Source organism: Rhincodon typus, chromosome 4 (assembly GCF_021869965.1).
Source record: "Rhincodon typus isolate 14 chromosome 4, sRhiTyp1.1, whole genome shotgun sequence".
NCBI classification, from domain to species: domain Eukaryota; kingdom Metazoa; phylum Chordata; class Chondrichthyes; order Orectolobiformes; family Rhincodontidae; genus Rhincodon; species Rhincodon typus.
Window position 1 is genome coordinate 120,000,160 of NC_063335.1, and position 22,186 is coordinate 120,022,345.

The following is a 22,186-nucleotide window of genomic DNA, read 5'->3' on the forward strand; positions in this document are numbered from 1 at the left end:
TGAAACCTCCTTACATCCTCCTCACAACACAGTCCCGCCCAGTTTTGTGGTGTCAGTAAATTTGGAAATGTTGCATTTGGTTCCTGCATCCAGGTCTTCCAACACACGGAACGTTCTGGTACTCCAATACTCCAAAAATGGCAGTTGAACCAGTGTTTCTCGTAAAGTACATTGTAACCTCTGTTTTGTCCTCTATGTTTCAATTTATAAAACTCAGGATTCCATATGCTATTTTATCCACAGTCTCAACATGCTTCGCCACCTTCAAACCATTTGTGCACATACTCATAGGTCTCTCCTGTCACTCTCTCAAATTCCTATCAATATTCCCTCTGGGCTTCAACTTCACTGGCAAGTCTATTAAATGGCACTCTATCAAAGCATTTGGAAGTCCATGTACACCACATCCACCACATTCCTCTCATCAACCTAATCATTAAACACCAGCAAGTTAGTTCAATGCAAACCTGCATTTGACAAATCTGTGCTGCTTTCCCTAATTAGTTGACTCTTATCCAAGTGTTAATCTTGTCCCAAAAGATAATTTCTAGAAGTTTTCAGACCACTGAAATTAAATTGACCTGGCCTGGAGGGATTTAGCCCTCCAGCTTTTATCTTAGACAAGGCAGTAATATATGAAATTCTTTAATCCTCTGGCATCTGTCCCAGGTTTAAGGAGGTTGGAAGATTCCAGCCCGTGTCTCTACAATTTCTACTCATACCTTGCTCATTATCCTCAGAGGCATTCCATCTGCTCCTGGGGACTTATCAAGTTTAAGCTATATCTATAACAACTTCCAAACAAAATAGCATATCTTCTATAACCATGAACAACAACAGGATTTATAAAGGACCTTTACTTTGGAAAAATAATGCCAGGGCAAAGATACCACACAGAAGTGTAAACAGACAAAAGCAAAATATGATAGTTTCAATTTAGAAAGGAGGGCAATTATTGTGGTCAATCTTCTAAACAGATCACAGGAGGACATAGGAATGCAGGTTAACTTTATCTTTATTCAAACAACCTCAGAGAGACAGTCTGTCTTAGACTGCTGAGCAAAATTATTACTGGCTCTTTCTCAACTCTGTTACATACAAAAATAAAATCAATCTGTGAAACCCCAGGCCTACACACATTGTTTACTTTTCATTCTTGTACAATAAACATAATTCTTTTACTTGAGGACTTTCTGTCTGTAGGAATCTGTTTATTCTCTAGTCTGCTCTCAAGGCTGATGTAGGCCTTAGGGTTAGAAGGTTCCTCCCCAGTCATTTCAGCTGATGCATCAGAGGTTGATGCTAAAATGTGCCTTTCAGTTCCAGCTTGAAAATGTTGTCTTCTATTGTAGCTCCTTTTACTAAAATCTTATTTAATTCTCACCACAGCAACCAATGTTTCATTGCCAAGGGTGTGACGATGCTGTCACTATAAAAAGGTTATTCTGTCCTGGGTTTTTTTGAAGAGACGTTGTAAAGGCAGAGGTGAAAAAATAGCTACATCAGACTGCCTAAGTCAATGATCAGAGGAGGCCTTTAGGCTTTTTTAAAAACAGTTGTATCCTGGAAGGGGAGTGGCCAGTTCTCCCAGTTCAGGCTTTCTATTTTTTTTTAGCTGTAGCAGTCACAAAATGTTTGAGTACCAGAAGGATTGCAAGCTTCAGTAAATGATTCCTAACTGACTTTCTCTGAAATCTCTCTGGATGTTGTTCCCTCCTGCCTGTAAGAATCTGGGTTTGAATCCACCTTTTTTTACAAGGGGTGTGTTTATGGCATGTTACTATGTTGGAACAGTCAATTAGATAAGTTACTGTATCGAGTATTCGGTTAAGTTTTCCAATAGTTAAGTCATTCTAAATTCCATTTTCTTTCGTTCGTGTTTAACTACAGTGTTTAAATTAATTGTGTTTTGCTTAAAGCTGAGTGGTTTGACCAGCTGCACCAAACCTGGAACACCCACTTCACATCTACCTTTAAATAAGAAAATGTTAGCATCTAGGCTACCTTCTTAAAATATTTTGAGGGGTTCTGGCCTGGTCCACAACAAGGGTAAATCCAATTTTGCCTTCCTTATGTCACATGTGCATTCAGAAATATAGAGGACAATTAAAAGTCAAAGAACAAAGAATGGGAACAAGCCCTTTAGCCCAAGCCTGAGCCAACACATGACACCTTTCTAAACTAAAAACCTTTTGCCTCTACACGGTCCTTCTACTCCCTGTCTATTCATTTGTCAGTTAAGTTGCCTCTTAAGCGTTGCTATTGTATCTGCTTCAACCACCACCTCTGGCAGCCCATTGCAGGCACTTAGTCTGTGTAAAAAATCTTGTCTCGCATCTCCTTTAGAAGTTCCCCCTTTTACCTTAAACCTCTGTATCCTAGTAATTGACATTTCTACCCTTGATAGGAGACACTGACTATCCATTCTATCCATGCCTCTCCTAACTTTGTAAAACTCTGTCAGGTTGTCCCTTAGCCTCTGACATTCAGGTGAAAACAAACTGAGTTTGTCCAATCTCTCCTCATAGTTAATACCCTCCAAATGGCAACATCCTGGTTAACCATTTCTGTACCCTCTCTAAAGCCTCCACATCCTTCTGGTAGTGTGGTGACCAGAATTGTACACAATATTACAATTGTGGCCTAACTAAGGTTCTGTACAACTGCAACACGACTTGCCAATTTTTACACTCAATGCCCAGACTAATGAAGGTAAGATGCCATACACTTTCTTGACCGCCATATGCATTTATGTTGCCATTTTCAGGGAACTGTGGACCTGTATGCCTCAATCCCTCTGAACGTTCATGCTTCTAAGGGTTCTGTCACTTACTGTATTAAAGTCACCTGTGGGTCTGGAGTACCATGTAGGCCAGACCAGGTAAGGACGGAGGATTTCCTTCCCCAAGGACAGGTTAACCAGGTGACTGAAGTGATGCGACATTCCCAATGGTCAGCCCGAGGTGAAAGATAATGCTTTGGCTTCTTTCTAGATCAAGGGCATCATTAATTACAATTGACCTCTTTGCAAGTTCTTTCTGAACAATAGCACAACCTCTGTGTATTACAAACAGCTTCACTTTCATATATAAAAAAAATGTTGTGTGGTATGTACCATTTTGGTCCATTTTCTGGCTAAGGGCTAAAATCAACTCCAAATTTGCAGTGCATTTCAAGAGCTCTTTTTGTGGTAAACACTGTGAAAGTCAAATCTTAGACCTTATAGTAGCTCTTTTTTCATATTGATTTGAGAAACAGTACAACACATTGTCATAATAGAAAATTCCACCACAAGACATCAGGCCAAGCACTTATGCAGATATTAACTTTGTGAAACTGGCTTCTCACTCAGTGTAAATAGCAAGAAATGCAGTTGCTGGAGTCAGAGACAACACAGTGTGGAGCTGGAGGAACACAGCAGGTCAGGCAGCATCAGAGGAGCAGGAAAATTGACGTGTCGGGTCGGGACCCTTCTTCAGAACTTCTGAAAAAGGGTCGCAACCCGAAATGTCAGCTTTCCTGCTCCTCTGATGCTGCCTGGCCTGCTGTGTTCCTCCAGCTCCACACCTTGTTATTTCAGACTCCAGCATTGGCAGTTTTGACTATCCCTGAGTGAGTTATGAACCATACTGTGAGTCTGACTGACGATCCTAAAATGGCCACCAGTATAATTTCTCTCATGCATTCAGGACAATGCAACAAATGTGCCCCAATTGCACAATCACATCAAATGTTAGACACTATGTTATGGGTTTTGCAAGTGCAGGCTGGTTGGATCCATTTAGTGCTTTCTTGTGCAAACCTCAGTGCCAGAGTGATGTCAAGTAGGGCACAAGTCCCTAAGACAGGCAGACCTTATCCTGCAGCACGAACCTTCAGCTGTTTACAAATCCTGATGAGTGCAAATGTATCTTTCTTCAGCAACGTTGAAGTGAAATTACTGACAGTGTATACATTTTCACTGCTGGAAACCCTGTACAAATTCCAATAGGGTAAGAAACCATCCAAGAAATAGCGAAACAACACCTAAGACAGACACACATGCATTACCGAGTGAGCAGATTTCAGTGGCTTGACTGAAGCAAAAGGTCAGTTTAGTTTAGTTAGGTGGATGGCTGGCTTGTGATACAGCATGATACCAATTGTGTGGGTTCAATTCCTGCACCGGCTGAGGTTACCATAAAGGATTCTTCTTCTCAATTTCCTCCCCATGCCTGAGGCATGGTGACCCTTAGGTTAGACCACCACCAGCTGTGAGTGTGCGTGTGTCTTTCTCTAACGAGAAAGCAGCCCTATGGCCGAAAAACATCACATTGTTTACATTCCCCAGATTAAAATCATGCAATAATCTAAAGAATATTTATTAGTCAGAAATTTGTCTCATGGATGTCTAGGGTTAGCCCAATTCCCTTCATGCAGAGGGAGACAAATTGTAGTCAGACTAGGGGCAAAAGTGACAAGAACTCTGATGATGTCAGTTATTAAGCAGACATGGTGCACAGTTTAGACGATGATGTTTTATACACGTAAGATCAGTAAATCCTAGAATAGTTTAGATTTTAAGGACTTCTTTTTCTAGATTTGTTAACACCTTTTTCTGACTTTTCACTACGAACAGCTACTGCCTGTTTAGTTTGAACAGTGTAGTTCCTTTATTCCTTCACCTCTTGCATATTATTGTAGTTTTGACACGTATATATACATAAGGCCCTTTCATTTTAAAAATCTATTATTCGTAAAGTTTGTTGGTGCTTTGAAAATGAGCAGGAGTGGATTATACAAACATTCACTTGCTATTTAAACACAACCAAAACACCTTGTCAAATCAAAAAACAAGATGTTTTATACTGAGAATCTCGTGCTTTGGGTTATTTGTATTTATTTTTCTCCATAATGCGTACTTCAAAGAAACTCACCCAGCATCCTATCTCTCGCCTATCTATCACACTAACTCCCATCTTATCCTCTTACTCACCTGCCACCCTACCCTCTCACTCACCTTCCACACTCACCTTTCCTTAGTTGCTGTCAAAGTGGCTTTGGGTCCTTTAAATAATGTAACTCCTGAAATATGCAGCAAGTCCAGTAAAAAAGGGATGGTTTTGGCCTGCAACCTGATGTACTGTGTGGATTTCTTCCTGCTTTCCTATGATGGATGTATTCAGGACAGACAGGCTTGGAATTCTGCTTTGAAAAATAGTTGGTCAAAACTGTTCTTATTGCAATCGTAAAATCTGGCTAAATGTTCACGAACTTGGAAGCCTTGGAATTAACCTGCCTTGCTTACACCACCCAACCTCCCCAATCACAGACTGCTCCTTCCCCTGAATTCAGATATCAGGTCACCCTGCTCCTCCAGCCGGGACTGTCAATACTCGGTCCACTGGGCAGTGGACTTTCTCAGTGACATCAAATGCATGTGACGCAGTTAGACCACCATGTTTTCTGGGGTTTGGGAGGAAAACACCTCCTCTAATTGTGCAGGGCCTCTTCACTGAAAACATCAGTCTAAATTTTTCTGGACCAGGACAGAAGAACGGAAACCGGGAAGGATTGAGGGTGTAATTTTGCTGATCAAAATCCTTGGCTTATTTTCAAATCAATAATCTCTGACAGTATAGTAATACAGAAAATCAAACACTGACCTGGAGTTGGAAAGCAAAATATCAATTTCTCTGAAAAGTTGCACTTTGTTAGAGTGATGCATGCTGAAACACTGGTTAGCAACAAAGTCTGATCCAGTTGCAACAATCCAGGAGCTGAAAAACATAAGAGGTATTTAACTGGCTACACTTACAAGAACTGCAGAAGTCTAAGGAACTGTAGCTGAAGGCATTGCCTTCCAGAAGTAATTTGAGAATATTAAATAGAAAACTTACAGGCATACTAATTACAACATTCGTTTCCATTTGTACACACTACAAAGGCTTACAGGCTCTTGTGGTGTAGTGGTAGTGTCCCTACCCTTCAGCCAGGAGGCTGGAGTTCAAGTCCCACCTGCTCTAAAGATGTATAACAACATCTCTGAACAGGTTGGCCAGAAAAGAGCAACTTTGAGAATGCTTGTGGTGTAATATTAGTGAACTCACCTTCGGATTAGAAGGTCTGGGTTCAAATCCCAACTGCTCCAAAGGTATACATAACATCTCTGAACAGGTTGATAAGAAAATATCCACACTACTAAGGCTATGACTAGCAACATCTACATATATTCTTACTGGGTATCTGTAACTCAAGTTTGGCTCAGTGCAAGGAATGCATATTTGTTTGACTTCACCGAAACAATCAATAAATCAATAAGATTTCTGAAAGAAACATGAACTGATGCAGTTAGTTAGTTATTAGAATCCATAAACTGCTATTCGAAAAATAGTTAAAAATGTTACAAATATGAAGTTTACTAGTTTGTGTTTTGGAACTACCTACAGGAAAATGCAGTAGTTAAGGGCGTTGTGTGACCTGCTTTGAATCTTGCTGGACAAGTGACCTAATTTGCTAAAGGGTAAATGAGGCCCAGATTGATTTACAGGGAAGAAAGTGCAAGGTAGTCACACTCTCTGCCGACTAGAGCAGCTGTGCTGATGTTGGATGGATTTCTAGAGTCAGATTTTGGTAACTGAGACAGGTGAAGATTGAAATGAGGATGACATGTGCGAGACCCTGGAAGTACAACATAAGTGGTCACAGAAATCAGTGGGTGCCAAGATGGGTTATAACACCTGCCTTGGATCTTTGGAGCTTTGTTCCAGTTGTTTTAGAAGATTTTGAGACACTGAAACCCTCTGTTCCTCATCTCCTATAACATCATACCATGCCCAAAGCCTCGGTACAACTCCATAGCCCACCACCATCAATCATGCTCAGACCTCAGAAATCATACGGAGATGAAATATATTAAGCTTCTAAAAATGTACATAGTTCTCACTGTACATATTTGATCCTGAAAAAACTCCCATTCATTGTAGCTAATTAGCATTTCAATCTGGATACAAGGCTGATGTGAAACACATTGCCACAGAGATCAGTTGTAAGAGGGGAAAAGTTCATGGCAAACCCATTACATTATCAATCTGCAGCGTTTTCTAAGACTGAACCTGACAGAAATAGATGTAAAGAATCACAGACAGAGTAGAGAAATAGAGGCAGCCAGTCTCTTATTGTTCACTAAGCAGAATGTGGGTAGGAGTCCATGGTCAGATTGAAAAAAATAAAGTTGTTTGGATTTAAATGGGGCTGGAAGTTTCACTTAGCTTTGGCTAGTATCCTCCAGGGTAATTCTCGTCATGAAGTCCACATAAGGCTCATAGTTAAGCACAACCATGGCAGGGAATTTTTTGAAAGTTAAAAAGAAGTCATTTCTCTCGTCCAAACTCTAAGTTGCCCATGAAAATAGTCAATGTTGTTTCCAGTTTGTTTGCTATAGTGGAAGTCAAAAATGTGAAATCTTGTATGATCCTTCTAATCAGTCCCTGGATATTCAAGTATCTTTTTATAAATTGAATCTGTCTACAGGGATTGTATCATAAACATTCAAAACACCCAACTGCTGTTGATACTGATTTGCTTTATTGTGACACATTGGAATTAGACATCATAAAATAAGTTAGTGCCCCATAAAAAGGAAATGAACATAAACAATTCAAAATATTGCATATAACTTTTCAATTAAAAATAACACAAGCCAGGCCCGACAATTTTCTTTTTAAATAATTCAATGTTTAGATTCAAAGAAAGATTGACAACATCACTGATACATACATTTAAAATTCAAGTCAGCAGCAGTGGTTTGGAACAGATAACAATGGATTATGATTGTTTATTGTAAGTGGATTATGAAATGAATAGAAGAATAAATGAAATGCACCATCACCCTTAACACACTAAATCTGCAGACATTGGGATCAGTGATACTTTCTCACATGGTTTTTCTGGAATTCTAACATCTGCATTCATTTGAGGTGCTGACAGACACAGCATTGGACTGGAAATTGACTGCCACTTTGTTTTCAACTGTCTGCTGTTTTCAGTCTGATGAGAACAGAACAGAAATTCAAAAGGCAGTGGAAGACAAGTATGTGGACAGGAGTTATTCTGGCTACTGGCAGAACACTGCATCATCATAATTACTTTACAGAAGAGAAACAGGTTGTGTGGCCTAACAGCTGTATATCAGTGTTTATGCTCCACACGAAGTTCATCATACCTTACTTCATCTCACACTATCAACATATTCATTTAATCGTTTCTCATCTATCAATCTAGTGACGAGCACCTCAAGAAAAAGTAGAAGTCAGGCAAAAACAGCACACTGTCACACCAACGCCCCACTCATCCCTTCCCATGACCAGTTTCTGCCCCAAGTGTAGCAGAGCCTGCAGAAGCTTCATTGGGCTGTACAGCCACCTACAGACTCACCCCAAGAGTGGAAGAGAGTCATCATTGTCTGCGAGGGACCGCTGATGATGATGATGGCGATGATATCCATCCAGCATTCCCTTAAAAAGATCTATTACCATGAAGTACTTGTTAAGTCATGATTTGCCTGTAAGCATTCAAAACAACACGTTTTACTGTATCTTGGTAAATGTGACAATAATGAATCGAATCATATTAATGCAGTGAAGCCATCAGCAACGTGAAAAGCACTGTATTGCTTGATGAATAAAAGGTTATGCCTGAGTATAAAGGCCACAATGACAGCTGTTATGATTGAATGCATCATAATCTTTACTGTTGGTATTAATTATTGAGAAAGCGTGTTTCATTACAAGTCACAAAAAGCACATTCTTAAAAATAAACTGCAGAACGCAATATTGCAGCACAATCACACAGGTGTGACTCTGACCTTAATTCTAAAAAAAAGGAGCACTTCCAATTTTAGATATGATTCTTCAGAGATTTATATATAGCTCAACTTACAGAACTTTATGGTTAACAAGTGGTGAGGCCAATTTAACATTCAATTACTATTCTGCACTGTCACCTCTTGTTGTTAATATTGTTCCAAGGTGCCATTTTATAAATAAGAAGTCCGACAGTATTTTTTTCTGAATTGAACCTTCATTACAAAGCTTTCTTAATGTTCACATTGGGCTTTTTATAGTGAGAGATTACATCTTTCTGAGTGCCCTGTGCTGTTGTGCACGTATTTGGCTGAGGCAGTGTGCAAATTGCATTCTCAGGTTGGATTGAGTTTCACCAAACTCAGTAATTATAGTTCTTTAGTGCATGTCTGTTCAGAGATTCTGAGCAGCGTGACACTTCAGCTCATCTCAACTTTAAATAAAATACATCAATCAACTGAACTTCTTTAAAAGGCACTGAAACTATTTCAATTTGGCAATTTGCTGTGATTCTTGCAGTCAAAAGAATTTCTTGAAGTTTCTTCAGCTTTAAAAGTTTAAACTATAATCTGAAAAATAAATAAGACGGTATGTCGACTTGACTGACTTTTCTGTGAACAAAGGCCTCCATCTTTGGCACAACTAATTTAGTGTTTCCAAATAAACCTGTTGGACCATAACCTGGCATTGTCTGACTTCTATCCTAGTCCAATACCAGCATCTCCACATCAAGTTAATTTAGTATTATCTGCTCAGTTTCCAATTAAACACATCTATCAGGATGATGCACATTAAAACACTCATGTAGTCAATCTCCTGTTAAAGCCCACAGTAAAAGGCAAATAGAGTGCTAATGGTAGTAAAGATGATATACAGATGAAGGTGGTGGGTGTTTGTCAGAAAATAGGTCAGCTCTGCTGAGATCAAATTCATACAAAAAAAGACATGTGGGGGCAGTGGTGGTGGTGGTTGCATTCAAAATGTTAGACCATGATCATGCCCATGTGTTGAATCCTGAAGACTGTAAAGTGTCTCGTGAGCTTGCGTTGGACTTAGCTGGGACAATACAGTAGGCCTAGGGCAGACATCTTAGGATGAGAGCACGAATTATGAGTTTATAGTAATTAGATTAGTTTAGAGGTTAGTCAAATGCTGAGTCCTACCTCAGCTAAATAAATTGGGGCAGCACAGTGGCTCAGTGGTTAGCACTGCTGCCTCACAGCGCCAGCAACCTGGGTTCAATTCCACCTTCGGGTGACTGTCTGTGTGGAGTTTGCACATTCTCCCCATGTCTGCATGGGTTTCCTCCAGGTGCTCTGGTTTCCTCCCAGTGTCCAAAGATGTGCAGGTTAGGTGAATTGGCCATGCTAAATTGCCCATAGTGTTCAGGGATGTGTATATGAGGTGGGTTACAAGGGAATGAGTCTGGGTGAGATGCTCTGAGGTTTGGTGTGGACTTGTTGGGCCAAAGGGTCTGTTTCCACACTGCAAGGATTCTATGATGAATCAAAGATTTGCTACACCAAGAGATAACACAGATCTACACTACAAAATTATATTAATTGTAACATGGTAGAAAAAGATGAATATCTAATTTCTAGAGCTTTTTTCCAGTATTAATCTTAGTTGACAAATGAAAAACTGAAATCAACTCACTTGGTCAGTGCAAGTACCCAGTATCATGTTAATTTCTCCTTTAACAAAATTAACATGTCAAGCATATACACTATTTCAAAGTCAAACAGTGCCTTTGTAAATCTTTTGGAATAACAGGTGGCAGAGTCCATCTTATGGAGCTTAGTTGTTTCGTCATGTATCAAGTTGGTGATGTTCCACTCAGGGTTTGTGTTCCCTGAACAAGCAACTGTCAAGTTTTAAAGGATAAATGAATGTTAAGTTTATATAATTTTTAAAATTACATAACAGTTACAGTGAGTTTATTTGGACATCACCCAAACTGCCAAATGGCACAGGGGTTGGACTCAATGTCCAGAAGACAATGACATACAGGAGGAGAAGTAGGCTATTCAACCCATGGAGTCAACTCCATCATTTAATGAGATCACAGTTGATCTGACAACCCTCAACTCCACCTTCCTGCCTTTTCCCCATAATCCTTGACTCCCTTATTGATTAAAAATCTGCTTCTCAGCCATGAATATACTTAATGTCCAGCCTCAACAGCCCTCTTCAGTAAAGACTTCCACAGATTCACTACCCTCTGAGAGAAAAATATCTTCCTTATCAATCAAATGCCAAGTTTATGCTAAAAGGCAACCTCATAGAACCTTGTGTACTGATGTCACAACAACTCTTTTAAGGCATAAATATGCGGAAAGTTACTATTCCAAAATTCCTTAAATGTATAGTATGAAAAATCTGTTCATGCAGCATAAATGTCTTAAGTTTCTGTCAAGGTATCTATGTCATAGTTCCACCTGTAAGTTGACAAAATCAATCTGGTCAGTGCATCTGTTTACAGCCTACTGCTATCATGGCACGGTACAACTTAATACACACACTAAAATTGAGACCAGAAAGAAATAAGACATCAAGGTATAAAAAAAACAAAAAAATTGGCATGCACTGATTTCTTCAAGGACTCATGTGCACCAATGAAATTAGTGTTCACTTCTGAAACAAACAAACTACAATCTTTATCATTTGTGTGCATTCTGGGAATCTGATCTCTGAACACTGTCAAGATGGGCAATGAAGTATTCTGTTTCATCTTGTATAAATCAGTAGCAGTGGTTAATGCATCAAGAATTGCTCCGTATCAGTTTTGTGTTGAAGTGTTTGTGCATCAAAGTCTACGTTTATCAGTAAACCTAAGCAAATGTATCACATCAGGCGTGTACATCAAAGTAAATACAAAGGAGATCTAGCAAGATTAGCAGAATTAAAATGTTCTTTTAAGCTACAGCAGACACAATTACAAGCATTCATATCACAGTGCCAGAAGCAGCCCCTGTCTCTCTGGTCTAATATTAACAAACAGGTGCAAGTACATTCAATAATACGAAGCGTTGTCTCTAAGAAATGGCTCTTCTCTGTGCCACAAGAGGTAAAACACTGCCAGCTTTAAGCAAACCCTTGTCACCAGTGACATGAGGTATTGCATGATAACCTACTACATTGACATGGCAGTCTTGACTGTTCAACCTATCTGTACAGGTTAGGAATGTAAGTTTTCTACTATAGACTTATGCAGTCCAATTCCAAAAGTGCAATACATCCAGGATCTGAAACTTTAAAGACATCAGATATGTTGCTTTTGTTCTTCTGTACACTTCAGAGCATTGTTCATTCATTCATGGGCTGTGGGCTTTGCTGATAGCACAAACATTTCTTGCCCATCCCTAATTCCCATGTGTAAGTGATGGTGTGCTACCTTCTTGAAACACTGCAGTTCATTTGGTGTAGGTGCACTGACAGCACTAATGAGAGCAGAAGTTCCAGGTTTTGATTCAGAGATAGTAAAGGAGCTCCCTCTCTTGTGGGTGTACCTACACCAAATGGACTCCAGTGGTGTTCTGAAACATTATAAAATGGCAGTAGTTTCAGCACATTGTAGGATTATTTGCAACAAAAAGGTATGACATGAGGTAAGCAAGTTAGTTGGCAGAAATCCAGTTTTTACACAATTATCATTGAGATAAATTGATCCACTTCAACAAAGTGTTGGCGCATTTCAAAATTTGACTGAGGAGTCAGACAATACTACCAAGCTTACTTATTCAGGTTAAGTTTAAATGTTTAAAGACTTTTAATGGTGTTTCTTGATACCCCAACATATTTAATATTTTTAATCTATTCATTGTCCCTAATTACCCAGAAGGCAGTTAAGAGTCAAACACATTGCTGTGGGTCTGGAGTCACATGTGGGCCTGCCAAAGAAAGGATAGCAGATTTCATTTCTTAAAGGACATAAGTGAACCAGATGGGTTTTTAAAATAACTGACAGTAGTTTCATGGTCACCGTTAAGCCAGCTCTTTATTTCGGATTTTATTGAATTCAAATTTCATCTGCCATGGTCAGATTTGAATTCTTGTCCCCAGAGCATTGGGCTGGGGTTCTGGATTGCCAGTTCAATGACAGCACAGCAAACCACCATCTCCCCATTTTATCAGCAATACAATGCGGCAGGTATTTAGTGTTTGTCATAAATACTGTGGTATTTCTAGCTTTGTTGTACTTGAAACTGTGAAATTTTGAATTGAATTACAATATCAGTGGAGAGTTCTAAGCTGTGCAGATAAGAAGAATGGACGTACAGCATATTGCCATTACAACTGTTTGCTTCAATACCTATGGGATGAACTGCAGATCACAATTGATACAATTTTAGCAGTATGTAAGTATTTTTGGTTCTATGATTGGTCTGCTGGTCAATGTACCTTCTGCCCTCAAAACAACCTAAAAATTCCTGCACAGACCAAGTACAAGCTGGCCCCTTAAAGTTTGATGTGTATGAGACCAGGATAAAAAAAGTGTAAACTCCTGTCCATTTGAACATAAAATCACCCATTCACAAGAAAAAGAAATTAGAGGGTGCATTGCTGAGAGAATAGATATATTACAGGACATGCTACCCACGGCAGGTTGGGAACATTCAGTGGATGAGAGGTGGATGTCTGAGTTCGGCTAGAAGTTCTGCTGTCTTCGTTTCTTGGCATCCATGGCATCCAGAATGGGTTGCCGTTTAGCCTGGTATCTTTGGCGCAGATCCTCAATTTCTCGTTCCATCATTGGATCCAGTGCACTCAATCGCATCTGTAACTCTTCAAAGCTCAGGTTCTTTAACTACAAAACACAAGAAAAACACAAAGGAAAATAGTATTGATAAAAGCAAAATGTTATTATACCATGGCGGACTTATGCGATACAGAACATAGAACTGTACAGCACAGGAATGGGCCCTTCGGCCCACGATGTTGGGCCAAACATGACGCCAAATTAAACTAATCTCTTCTGCCTGCTGCCCTTGGTCCTTATCCCTTCATAATCTGCTCTAAAATTATTCTATTGGAAATAAATTGTAAAAGCCTGCAACAATCAAATATACCAATATTCTGTGTCTCCAATGCAAATGGAAAGCTTGCATCTTTCATTTAAAACAACAAAGATCTTGAATTAAAAACCGAAAGAACTGCAGATGATGCTGTAAATAAGGAACAAAAACAAAGTTGCTGGAAAAGCTCAGCAGGTCTGGCAGCATCTGTGAAGAAAAAATCAGAGTTAACGTTTCGGGTCCGAAGTTCTGAGGAAGGGTCACCGGACCCAAAACATTAACTCTGATTATTCCCTTTTCATCTTTACAATGAAGCCCTTACCTTTTCCCGCTCCATTGTAATGATTTGCTAAATTTTAGTTAATTGTCATGAGCAATATTTGAGCAGTTTAGGAAGGGAACAAACCAACAGCACTTCATTCCTCCATTAAACTTCTACAGATAATTCAGTAGGGATGAAGTTAATTACATTCAGAAGAAGGCCAAGGAACAATAGTCTGAATAGAATTTAATTTCGGAGAGCTGATTAAGTGATATCAATGGTACTTTTAGGTTAGCTATTAATGCATGTATATTACATTGCACAGTGTGCCTCATCTGCAGATCCCTGTCTAATTCCAACATACAGGTAATACCTGAGTCCACTGTTTATTTTCTCCCTCTAGTGGCACACTTCAGGGATGAATTCATAAAACAGCCAGTTCAGAAAACATTTTCTGGTCTAATCTCACCTTCCAGTTGCCTTGTAAATTGCAGAATCTCAAGTACATATGCGTGTTTTCACGTATGTGTCAAAAAATCTTTTTAAGTACAGAAACTATATGTCAATTTCCCCAATTTAAAGTTTTCACACATGAATATAGGACTTAGGAGCAGAAATAGGACATTTAGATATGTAGGGTCTGTCTTATGAGGAGAGGTTGAGTAGACTGTGCCTGTACTCATTAAAATATACAAGATTGACAGGTTACCTAATTGAAACATACAAGATTCTTACAGAACTTGACAGGGTAGAATCTAAGATGGGAGGACATAATCTCAGAATATGGGGCCACATATTTAATAGAGATGAGGAGGAATTTCTTATCACTGAGGGTTGTGAATCTGTAGAATTTTTTACCATGGAAGATTTTTGAAGATATTTGAGTATATTCAAGAATGAGACTGACATTTTTAATCAGTAAGGGAATCAAGGATTATCGGTAAAGTCAGGAAATTGGAGTTGAGGATTATCAAATTGGCCGTGATCTCACTGAATAGCAGAGCAGACTTGATGGGATGAATGGCCCACTTCTGCTCCTAAGTTTTATAGTCTTTATGGTCTTATGGGATAAATTTAATGATCCAGTTTTCACTACTTCTGGGAACAGGATTATAAACCTCCAAGAGAAAAAAAACATTCTCCTCATCTCTGTCCTGAAGACTTTATTTTTAAACCATGCTTTAGTCTTCCTGTTGCACCTCACAGGTGTAGCATGTGGAAATCAAGCATCACTATTCCCAGAGTCACCACACAAGTTAAAGATTTTAAAGATTTTAAAATAAGTCACTCATGGGATCTGGGCGTTGCTGGCCGGGCCAGTGTTTATTGCGCGTCTCTACTTGCCCCTCAGAAAGTGATGGTGTGCTGCCTTCTTGAACCATTGCACTTCATGTGCTACAGGCAGACCCACTATGCCGTTAGGGAAGTATTTCCAGGATTTTGACCCAATGACATTGAAGGAACAGCGATAAATTTCCAAGTCAGGAAGGTGACTTGGAGGGGAATTTGCAGGTGGTGGTATTCCTATGTATCTGTTGCCCTAATCCTGGTAGTTAGAAATGGTTGTCGGAGTCTGAGGAGCCTAACTAAGTAGTTGGGTATGGAAGGTACTGCTTGGAAATATGGTGGAGGCAGATTCATTTGAATTATTCGAGAGAGTATTGGATGGTTATATGAATAGAAATGATGCGCAGATATATGAAGAAAAGGCAATTGATTGGCCCTACAGAATAGAATCAACAAAGGCACAATGGGCCAAATGGCCTCTTTATGCACTGCAGTAATTCTGTGATTCTGATCTTTTTCAAAAGCACTGATTCATTCAACTATCATTCCTCTCTTATATACTTACCACTCGGTATCATCATGTAACTTTTTAATAGAATGTTTCTCAATATCATGGGCAAATAGTCGAGAGGCAGATTGAGAATTGAACCTAGTTTTCTAGCAGCGTAAATGTTAAAGAGCCTTTTGCTGATATAATTAATGGAAAAAGGTATTTTAATCATTTGTTGTATTAGAAATTCCACAAAAAAGTGTCCCCTTTTTATTAAGGAGCTTCTAAAAAATAATAAACTATTATAGATAGAGATGTTGGATTTGTTCTCCCAAGAACCATGTTTCTGTGGTGATGGATCTGAACAAAATGCCTCAGATGTCGTTTCTTCCTTTTTTCCTGGTTCTTTCTTTCCCTGAATGCAATGCATTCAGAATACTCAAAAAAAACTTCAGCTTCATCTGTTTTCATGATTGATGTGTTGTGTTACTGAGTAAAGGTAGGAGATTGGTGCAAGTTGAAAAGCTTAAAGAGCTAGTGCAGGCACAATAGGCCAAATGGCTTCCTCCTGCACTGTAACAATTCTGTGATTCTGTGAATAACAGCAGGAACATAACAGCAATGTGGCAGAAAACAAATGACAGACTCCTTAGCAAAGTTAACCAAGCTATGAAGAAAAATGCAGTCACATATACTGAAATCAACAAGAAAACAGCTGTGTTGGGTAACCACTGTGGGGGTGGGTTATTATAAAGCTCGTTAACAGTAATTTTAAGCTTTACAGAAATGTTTCCAAATCTTTAATGGTGATGCTATAACGTTAGCAATGGCATATCACTGTAGCAAATTACTTAATCTGCATCTGTGAGTAAAATTCAAAAAGATAAACTTGTTTCATTGTGGTTTTCTCTTGCTCTTAAAATACTTATTTTGCTCTCACTACATTGAAATTGATGCTCTGCTCCATATTCAACCACTTCAATAGATACCCGGGGAGCAAGTCTCAAATGATTTACTAAAATAACATTAACATCTTTTCAGTAATAATTAGGACATTGCTTCTCCAGTAAGAAAAGGCCACACATTACTTGTTAAAGAAATAGGGAGTTAATTATTCATGTACACAAACGCTTCATGCTTTGTAAAATTGCTCTCCGGACACTAAAGCTGATTTGAATAATTTGCTATATAAAGACAAAATAAGGAAAACAATTTAAACTAAACTCTATCATCTTCTTAGTTCTTTCTTTATTCAAATATTGTTGCTGTCTTGTTAACTAAATATGACAAACTAAAATGATTTAATCCGGCTAAATAACTTGTACTGTGAATTATGACAAGCCTTATACTGGTGATACATACAAGTAGATTGCTTTGTTAAAAAAAACTAAATTTAGGAAAACCCACTGTCCACTCCAAAAATATACAACCTATCTATCAGGACATTTTTAGAAATTAAGCATTTCAAAAGATCCTCTTTAACGTTCCATTCTCCAGTCTCTAATGATTTGGGGCTTACCAGGAAGGAGGTGCTAAACTGGAAAATTTGATAACTTGTCTAGTAAAGTAATAATCAGTTCTGAGGAGAAGTCATACCAGATTTGAAGTGTTAACTTTGTTTCCCTCTCCACAGATGCTGCCAGACCTGCTGAGTTTCTCCAGCATTCTGTTTGGTTATTTCAGATTTCCAGCATTCGCAGTATTTTGCCTTTGTTAAATTAATAAGCATCTTGGCTCAATGAATTTCTGTACTGAAGTTGTGTGTTAATTTCACAAAGCTACTTTTACAAATAACATGATGTTTGAATGAATCATGGTTCTGTAACTGATTTTGTAGAAGTATTGAAAAGGTAGTTCAACTTAACTCTGAACCCACACTTTAATAAGACTGTTAAGAATGCTATCTACTTCAAGAACAGCAAGTCTTTGTGAACAAGTGGACAAAGACTTTCAATTACATCACAGCATTTTTCTATCTGAAATCTGTATAACAGCATAACAGTTTACAGATCAGAAGGGAGACATTAGAACCACTGGGGCAAGGCTAGCTCTCTGAAATTGCTATTAAATTAGTTTCAGTTGCCTGCATTTCCCTATTCCATTGGACTTTCTATTCGGTGAATATCCAGTTCCCTTTGGAAACCTTCAATTTAATCAACTTCCACCACCCTTTCAGAGTGCGTTTCAGATCATAATTTGTTGCATTAAAAAAATTCTCCACATAGAGTTATTGAGTATATACAGCACGGAGAGAGATCCCATCGGGCCATGTAGGTCATCAGGCACCTATGTAGGAACAGGAGTCCGCCATTCAGCTCATTAAGCTTACCCACCATTCAATACGATCCTGATTGATTGAACACTTCAATGCCTTTTACTCACTCCATCCTCATAATCCTGCACAGCACTGCACTGCATCAATCAGAACTGCACATAGTATTCCAGCTGTAGCCTAACCATCATCCTATATAGCTCTATCATTACCTCCCAGCTCTTGATTTCAATGTCTCAACTAATGAAGGCAAGCATCCCATATACCTTCTTAACTACTCCATCCCCTTGTCTTGTTTTCTTCAAAGATCTATGTATATACATACAAGGTCCTGCTAATGCTCAGTACTGCCTAAGGTCTTACCATTCATCAATAACTCCCTTGCCTTTTTAGTCCTCCCATACATCACTTCACACTTTTCAGGATTAAAGTCGATCTGCAATTGTTATGACCATCTGACCAACTAGTCTATATTGATAATGATTCATAATATCAATATGTAAATAAATTGATAAATAATTTGCACTGATTATTAGAACATAGAATAACCAGTCTGTCCTGAAAGACAATGTTATTTATTGAGAGAGCAGATGAACGTCAAAGACTCTCAGTGCATGATTGAAGGGAAAATTAAACAAAATGATTAAAAAGACAGCAACATCAAGACTGGATTTTCAAAGGCTGAAGGAAGTAAGGAAAGAAAACACTCTATCTCTAGTGACCACCTCGAAACTGATATCTATTTCAAGCCCACCAACTCCCACAGCTACTTAGGCTACACCTCCTCTCACTCACCTTCCTGCAAGAATGTGATCCCCTACTCCCAATTTCTCCGCCTCCGCCGCATCTGCTCCCAAAATGGGGCATTCCACTCCTGAACATCCCAGTTGTCCTCTTATTTCAAGAATCACAACATCCCCCCTTCAGTAGTCAAAAATGCTCTCGACTGCATCTCTTGTGTTTCCCGCACTTCTGCCCTCACACTCCCTCCCCGCAACAAAAACAAAGACAGAATCCCCCTTGACCTCACATATCACCCCAGTAACCTCCAGATTCAACGTATCATTCTCCGCCACTTCCGCCACCTGCAATCTGACCCCACAACCAAGGATATATTTCCCTCTCCACCCCTCACTGCCTTCTGTAGAGACTGCTCTCTCCGCGACTCCCTCATCTGCTCCACACTCCCCACGAGCCCCACCACCCCTGCCACCTTTCCCTGCAACCGCAGGAAGTGCTACACCTGCCCCTACACCTCCATCCAAGGACCCAAAAAATCTTCCACATCAGACAGATGTTCACCTGCACATCCGCTAATGTGGTCTATTGCATCCGCTGCTCTCGATGTGGCCTCCTCTACATCGGTGAGACCAAGCGGAGGCTTGGAGACCGCTCTGTAAAGAACCTGTGCTCTGTTCATGACAAATGACAACGCCTTCTGGTCGCAAACCATTAAAACTCCCCCTCCCACTCCCTGGGTGACATGTCCATCCTGGGCCTCCTCCAGTGTCACAATGACTCCACCCGGAAACTGGAGGAGCAGCACCTCATATTCCGCCTTGGGAGCCTACAAGCCAATGGCCTAAATGTGGGCTTTACTAGTTTCAAAATCTCCCCACCCCCCGGCTTCATCCCATGACCAACTCTCCCTCTCATCCCCGCCTCTTTGACCTGTTCTCTCCCACCTCACTGACCAATCCCCACCACTGCCTACCTGCACTCACCTATCACCATTCCCACCTACCTTCCCCAGCCCCACCCCTTCTCTCTCTATTTATTTCTGAGCTCCCTTCCCCCTCCCCCATTTCTGAAGAACAGTCCTGACCCGAAACGTCAGCTTTCCTGCTCTTCTGATGCCTGGCCTGCTGTGTTCCTCCAGCTCCACACTATGTTATCTCTGACTCCAGCATCGGCAGTTCTTAATATCACACAGGAATGTCAGTTGTTCAGCTATTATGAGCTCCTAGAAATGTGTGTTCAGAGAACAATTTCATCTCAGGTGGTCCTTTGCACTTTCCCTCCTCCCTTCATCTCACTATGTAGAAAGTAAGAGTCTATGAGGTATTGACTCAGTTGGGCAATGAGTGCAATAATGGATCAGTCATTATATTACATATTACTCAGTGCCTGATACTCATTTTCGTTAACCATAAGACAGTAAAAAGTTTGAAACATAGCAAGGAATTTCATGAGGCTTCCGAAGGAAAGAAATAAGGTGGAGCAGAGTACTTGATTCAATCAGTGGTAGAGTTAGCATCCTGCTGTCAGCAGCCAATTTGCATATCATGAATACTCATTAAATAGGATCTTTTCAAAACTACGTTGCACCTTCAATTAAGTCATCAGTGCACAGGAAACTTGTGCCTCCTGTTTCCTGACCGATTAAAAGTGGAATGTACCTGGACAGATCATTCAATATTTGCATCTGAGGTGGCATTTTGTCTGTGTCTATCTCAGTGACATAGTTGGGGGGGAAGCGGAGAAGCTGGAACTGATAAGGGCAAGGATGATGGATGGCTAGGCTGACAGGAGAGTAATGGTGGCTGGGTTGCATCTGCGAGGTCTCATTGTGTTTCAATCAACATGGTTGCTCACAAAGATTGAGCTGGCAGGACGTCAAGTTGTTGTGAGACAGAACTACTGTTGGACTCGAGGAGTCCTGGATGTGCCCATGGGAGATCTGGCCCAATCATTTCAACTGGTAAATTTCAGCTGCTTTATGGGCGAACGCCATGTACAAACAGGAACTCATATCTTTGCCTCCATCCTTCACACAGGTCTCATAAATCCTATCTTTTTAAAATCTGGGGCAGTGGAGAGAGGATTCATCTTGACATCTGCAGCTGAGAACTTCGGCTCCTAACAGCAAGGCCCCACTGGATGTGATGACTGTCGCTAATTCTCTGGCATCCCAAGAGTTCTGGCCCAGCGGGGTCTCTTGCATGGGTGCATGGGTGCACTTTTCTACCCTGCCTCCTGGAGGCACTGGGGTCACCAGTAGTTGGGATGAAGATGCTTGCTATAGAGGAGTGGGCGGAGTAAGAGGTTTAATTGATAAAACATGCACAGAGGGATGCCAGCTGTGGTTCCATAAATCACACTTCAGTGACACGACAAATACGATATGTTGCTCCTAGTTTCAACCTTACTTCTCCTTGTCTGCAGAACCTCTTATAGGCAGGCCTCTTATAGCTACCCTGAATTTTCTGTCTGCTCCACCACACAGTATCCCCACGGCTGCTATTTGCATTTAATATTTTGCGTCACAATTGCTTTTGTGATGGTTCTTGACAAATAAGCAAAAGTGGCATCCACATCTGGTCCTCCTGTTGTGAAATGGTTCGTTCTTGATAATTACTGCTATAGAAACAAGAAGAGGACATTTAGCCACTTGACAATGTTCTGCCATTCAATTAGACTGGGGTGATCTGTAAACTAACTTAATAAAAAGGGGTGGCACAGTGGTTAGCACTGCTGCCTCACAGTGCCAGGGACACAAGTTCAATTCCAGCCTCGGGTACCAATCTGTGTGGAGTTTGCACGTTCTCCCTGTGTCTGCATAGGTTTCCTCTGGTGCTCCGGTTTCCTCCCACAGTCCAAAGATGTGCAGGTTAGGGTGGATTGGCTATGCTAGATTGCTCATAGTGTCCAGGGATGTGTAGGTTAGGTGGATTAGCTATGAGAACTGCAGGGATAGGGTAGGGAGTTGTGTCTGGGTAGGATGCCCTTCAGAGAGTTGGTGTGGACTTGGTGGGTCAAATGGCCTGTTTCCACACTGGAGGGATTCTATGAAATATAGGTTTGCCCCATGTCCTTTACTGCCTTTAGCTAATAAAGAATGATAGTTTTAACAAATGAACTAACAAAAGAGAATTTAAAACTTCTTTCAAATTGCATGAAGAAGTTTCCAATGTTCACTCCAAGAGGTGTGGTTCTAATTATTAGACCATATTCAATAGCTCTCCAGTCCTGGACTCCTGATCAGTAGCTACAGCCCTGAAAAATTAAAATAAATC

At 40.1% G+C, this 22,186-nt stretch overlaps 1 protein-coding gene across 1 annotated transcript in view; it reads right to left on the reverse strand.

Annotated features, from left to right (window-relative positions):
* Nucleotides 1–7,544: 7,544 nt before the first annotated feature.
* The window catches only part of LOC109921319 (serine/threonine-protein kinase 3-like), a 409,892-nt gene continuing 395,250 nt past the window's right edge, over nt 7,545–22,186 (reverse strand). The window contains exon 11 of the mRNA XM_048596227.1: nt 7,545–13,651. Coding sequence (XP_048452184.1) covers nt 13,493–13,651 — 159 coding nt within the window. The 3' untranslated portion in view covers nt 7,545–13,492. The remainder of the gene's footprint in view (nt 13,652–22,186) is intronic.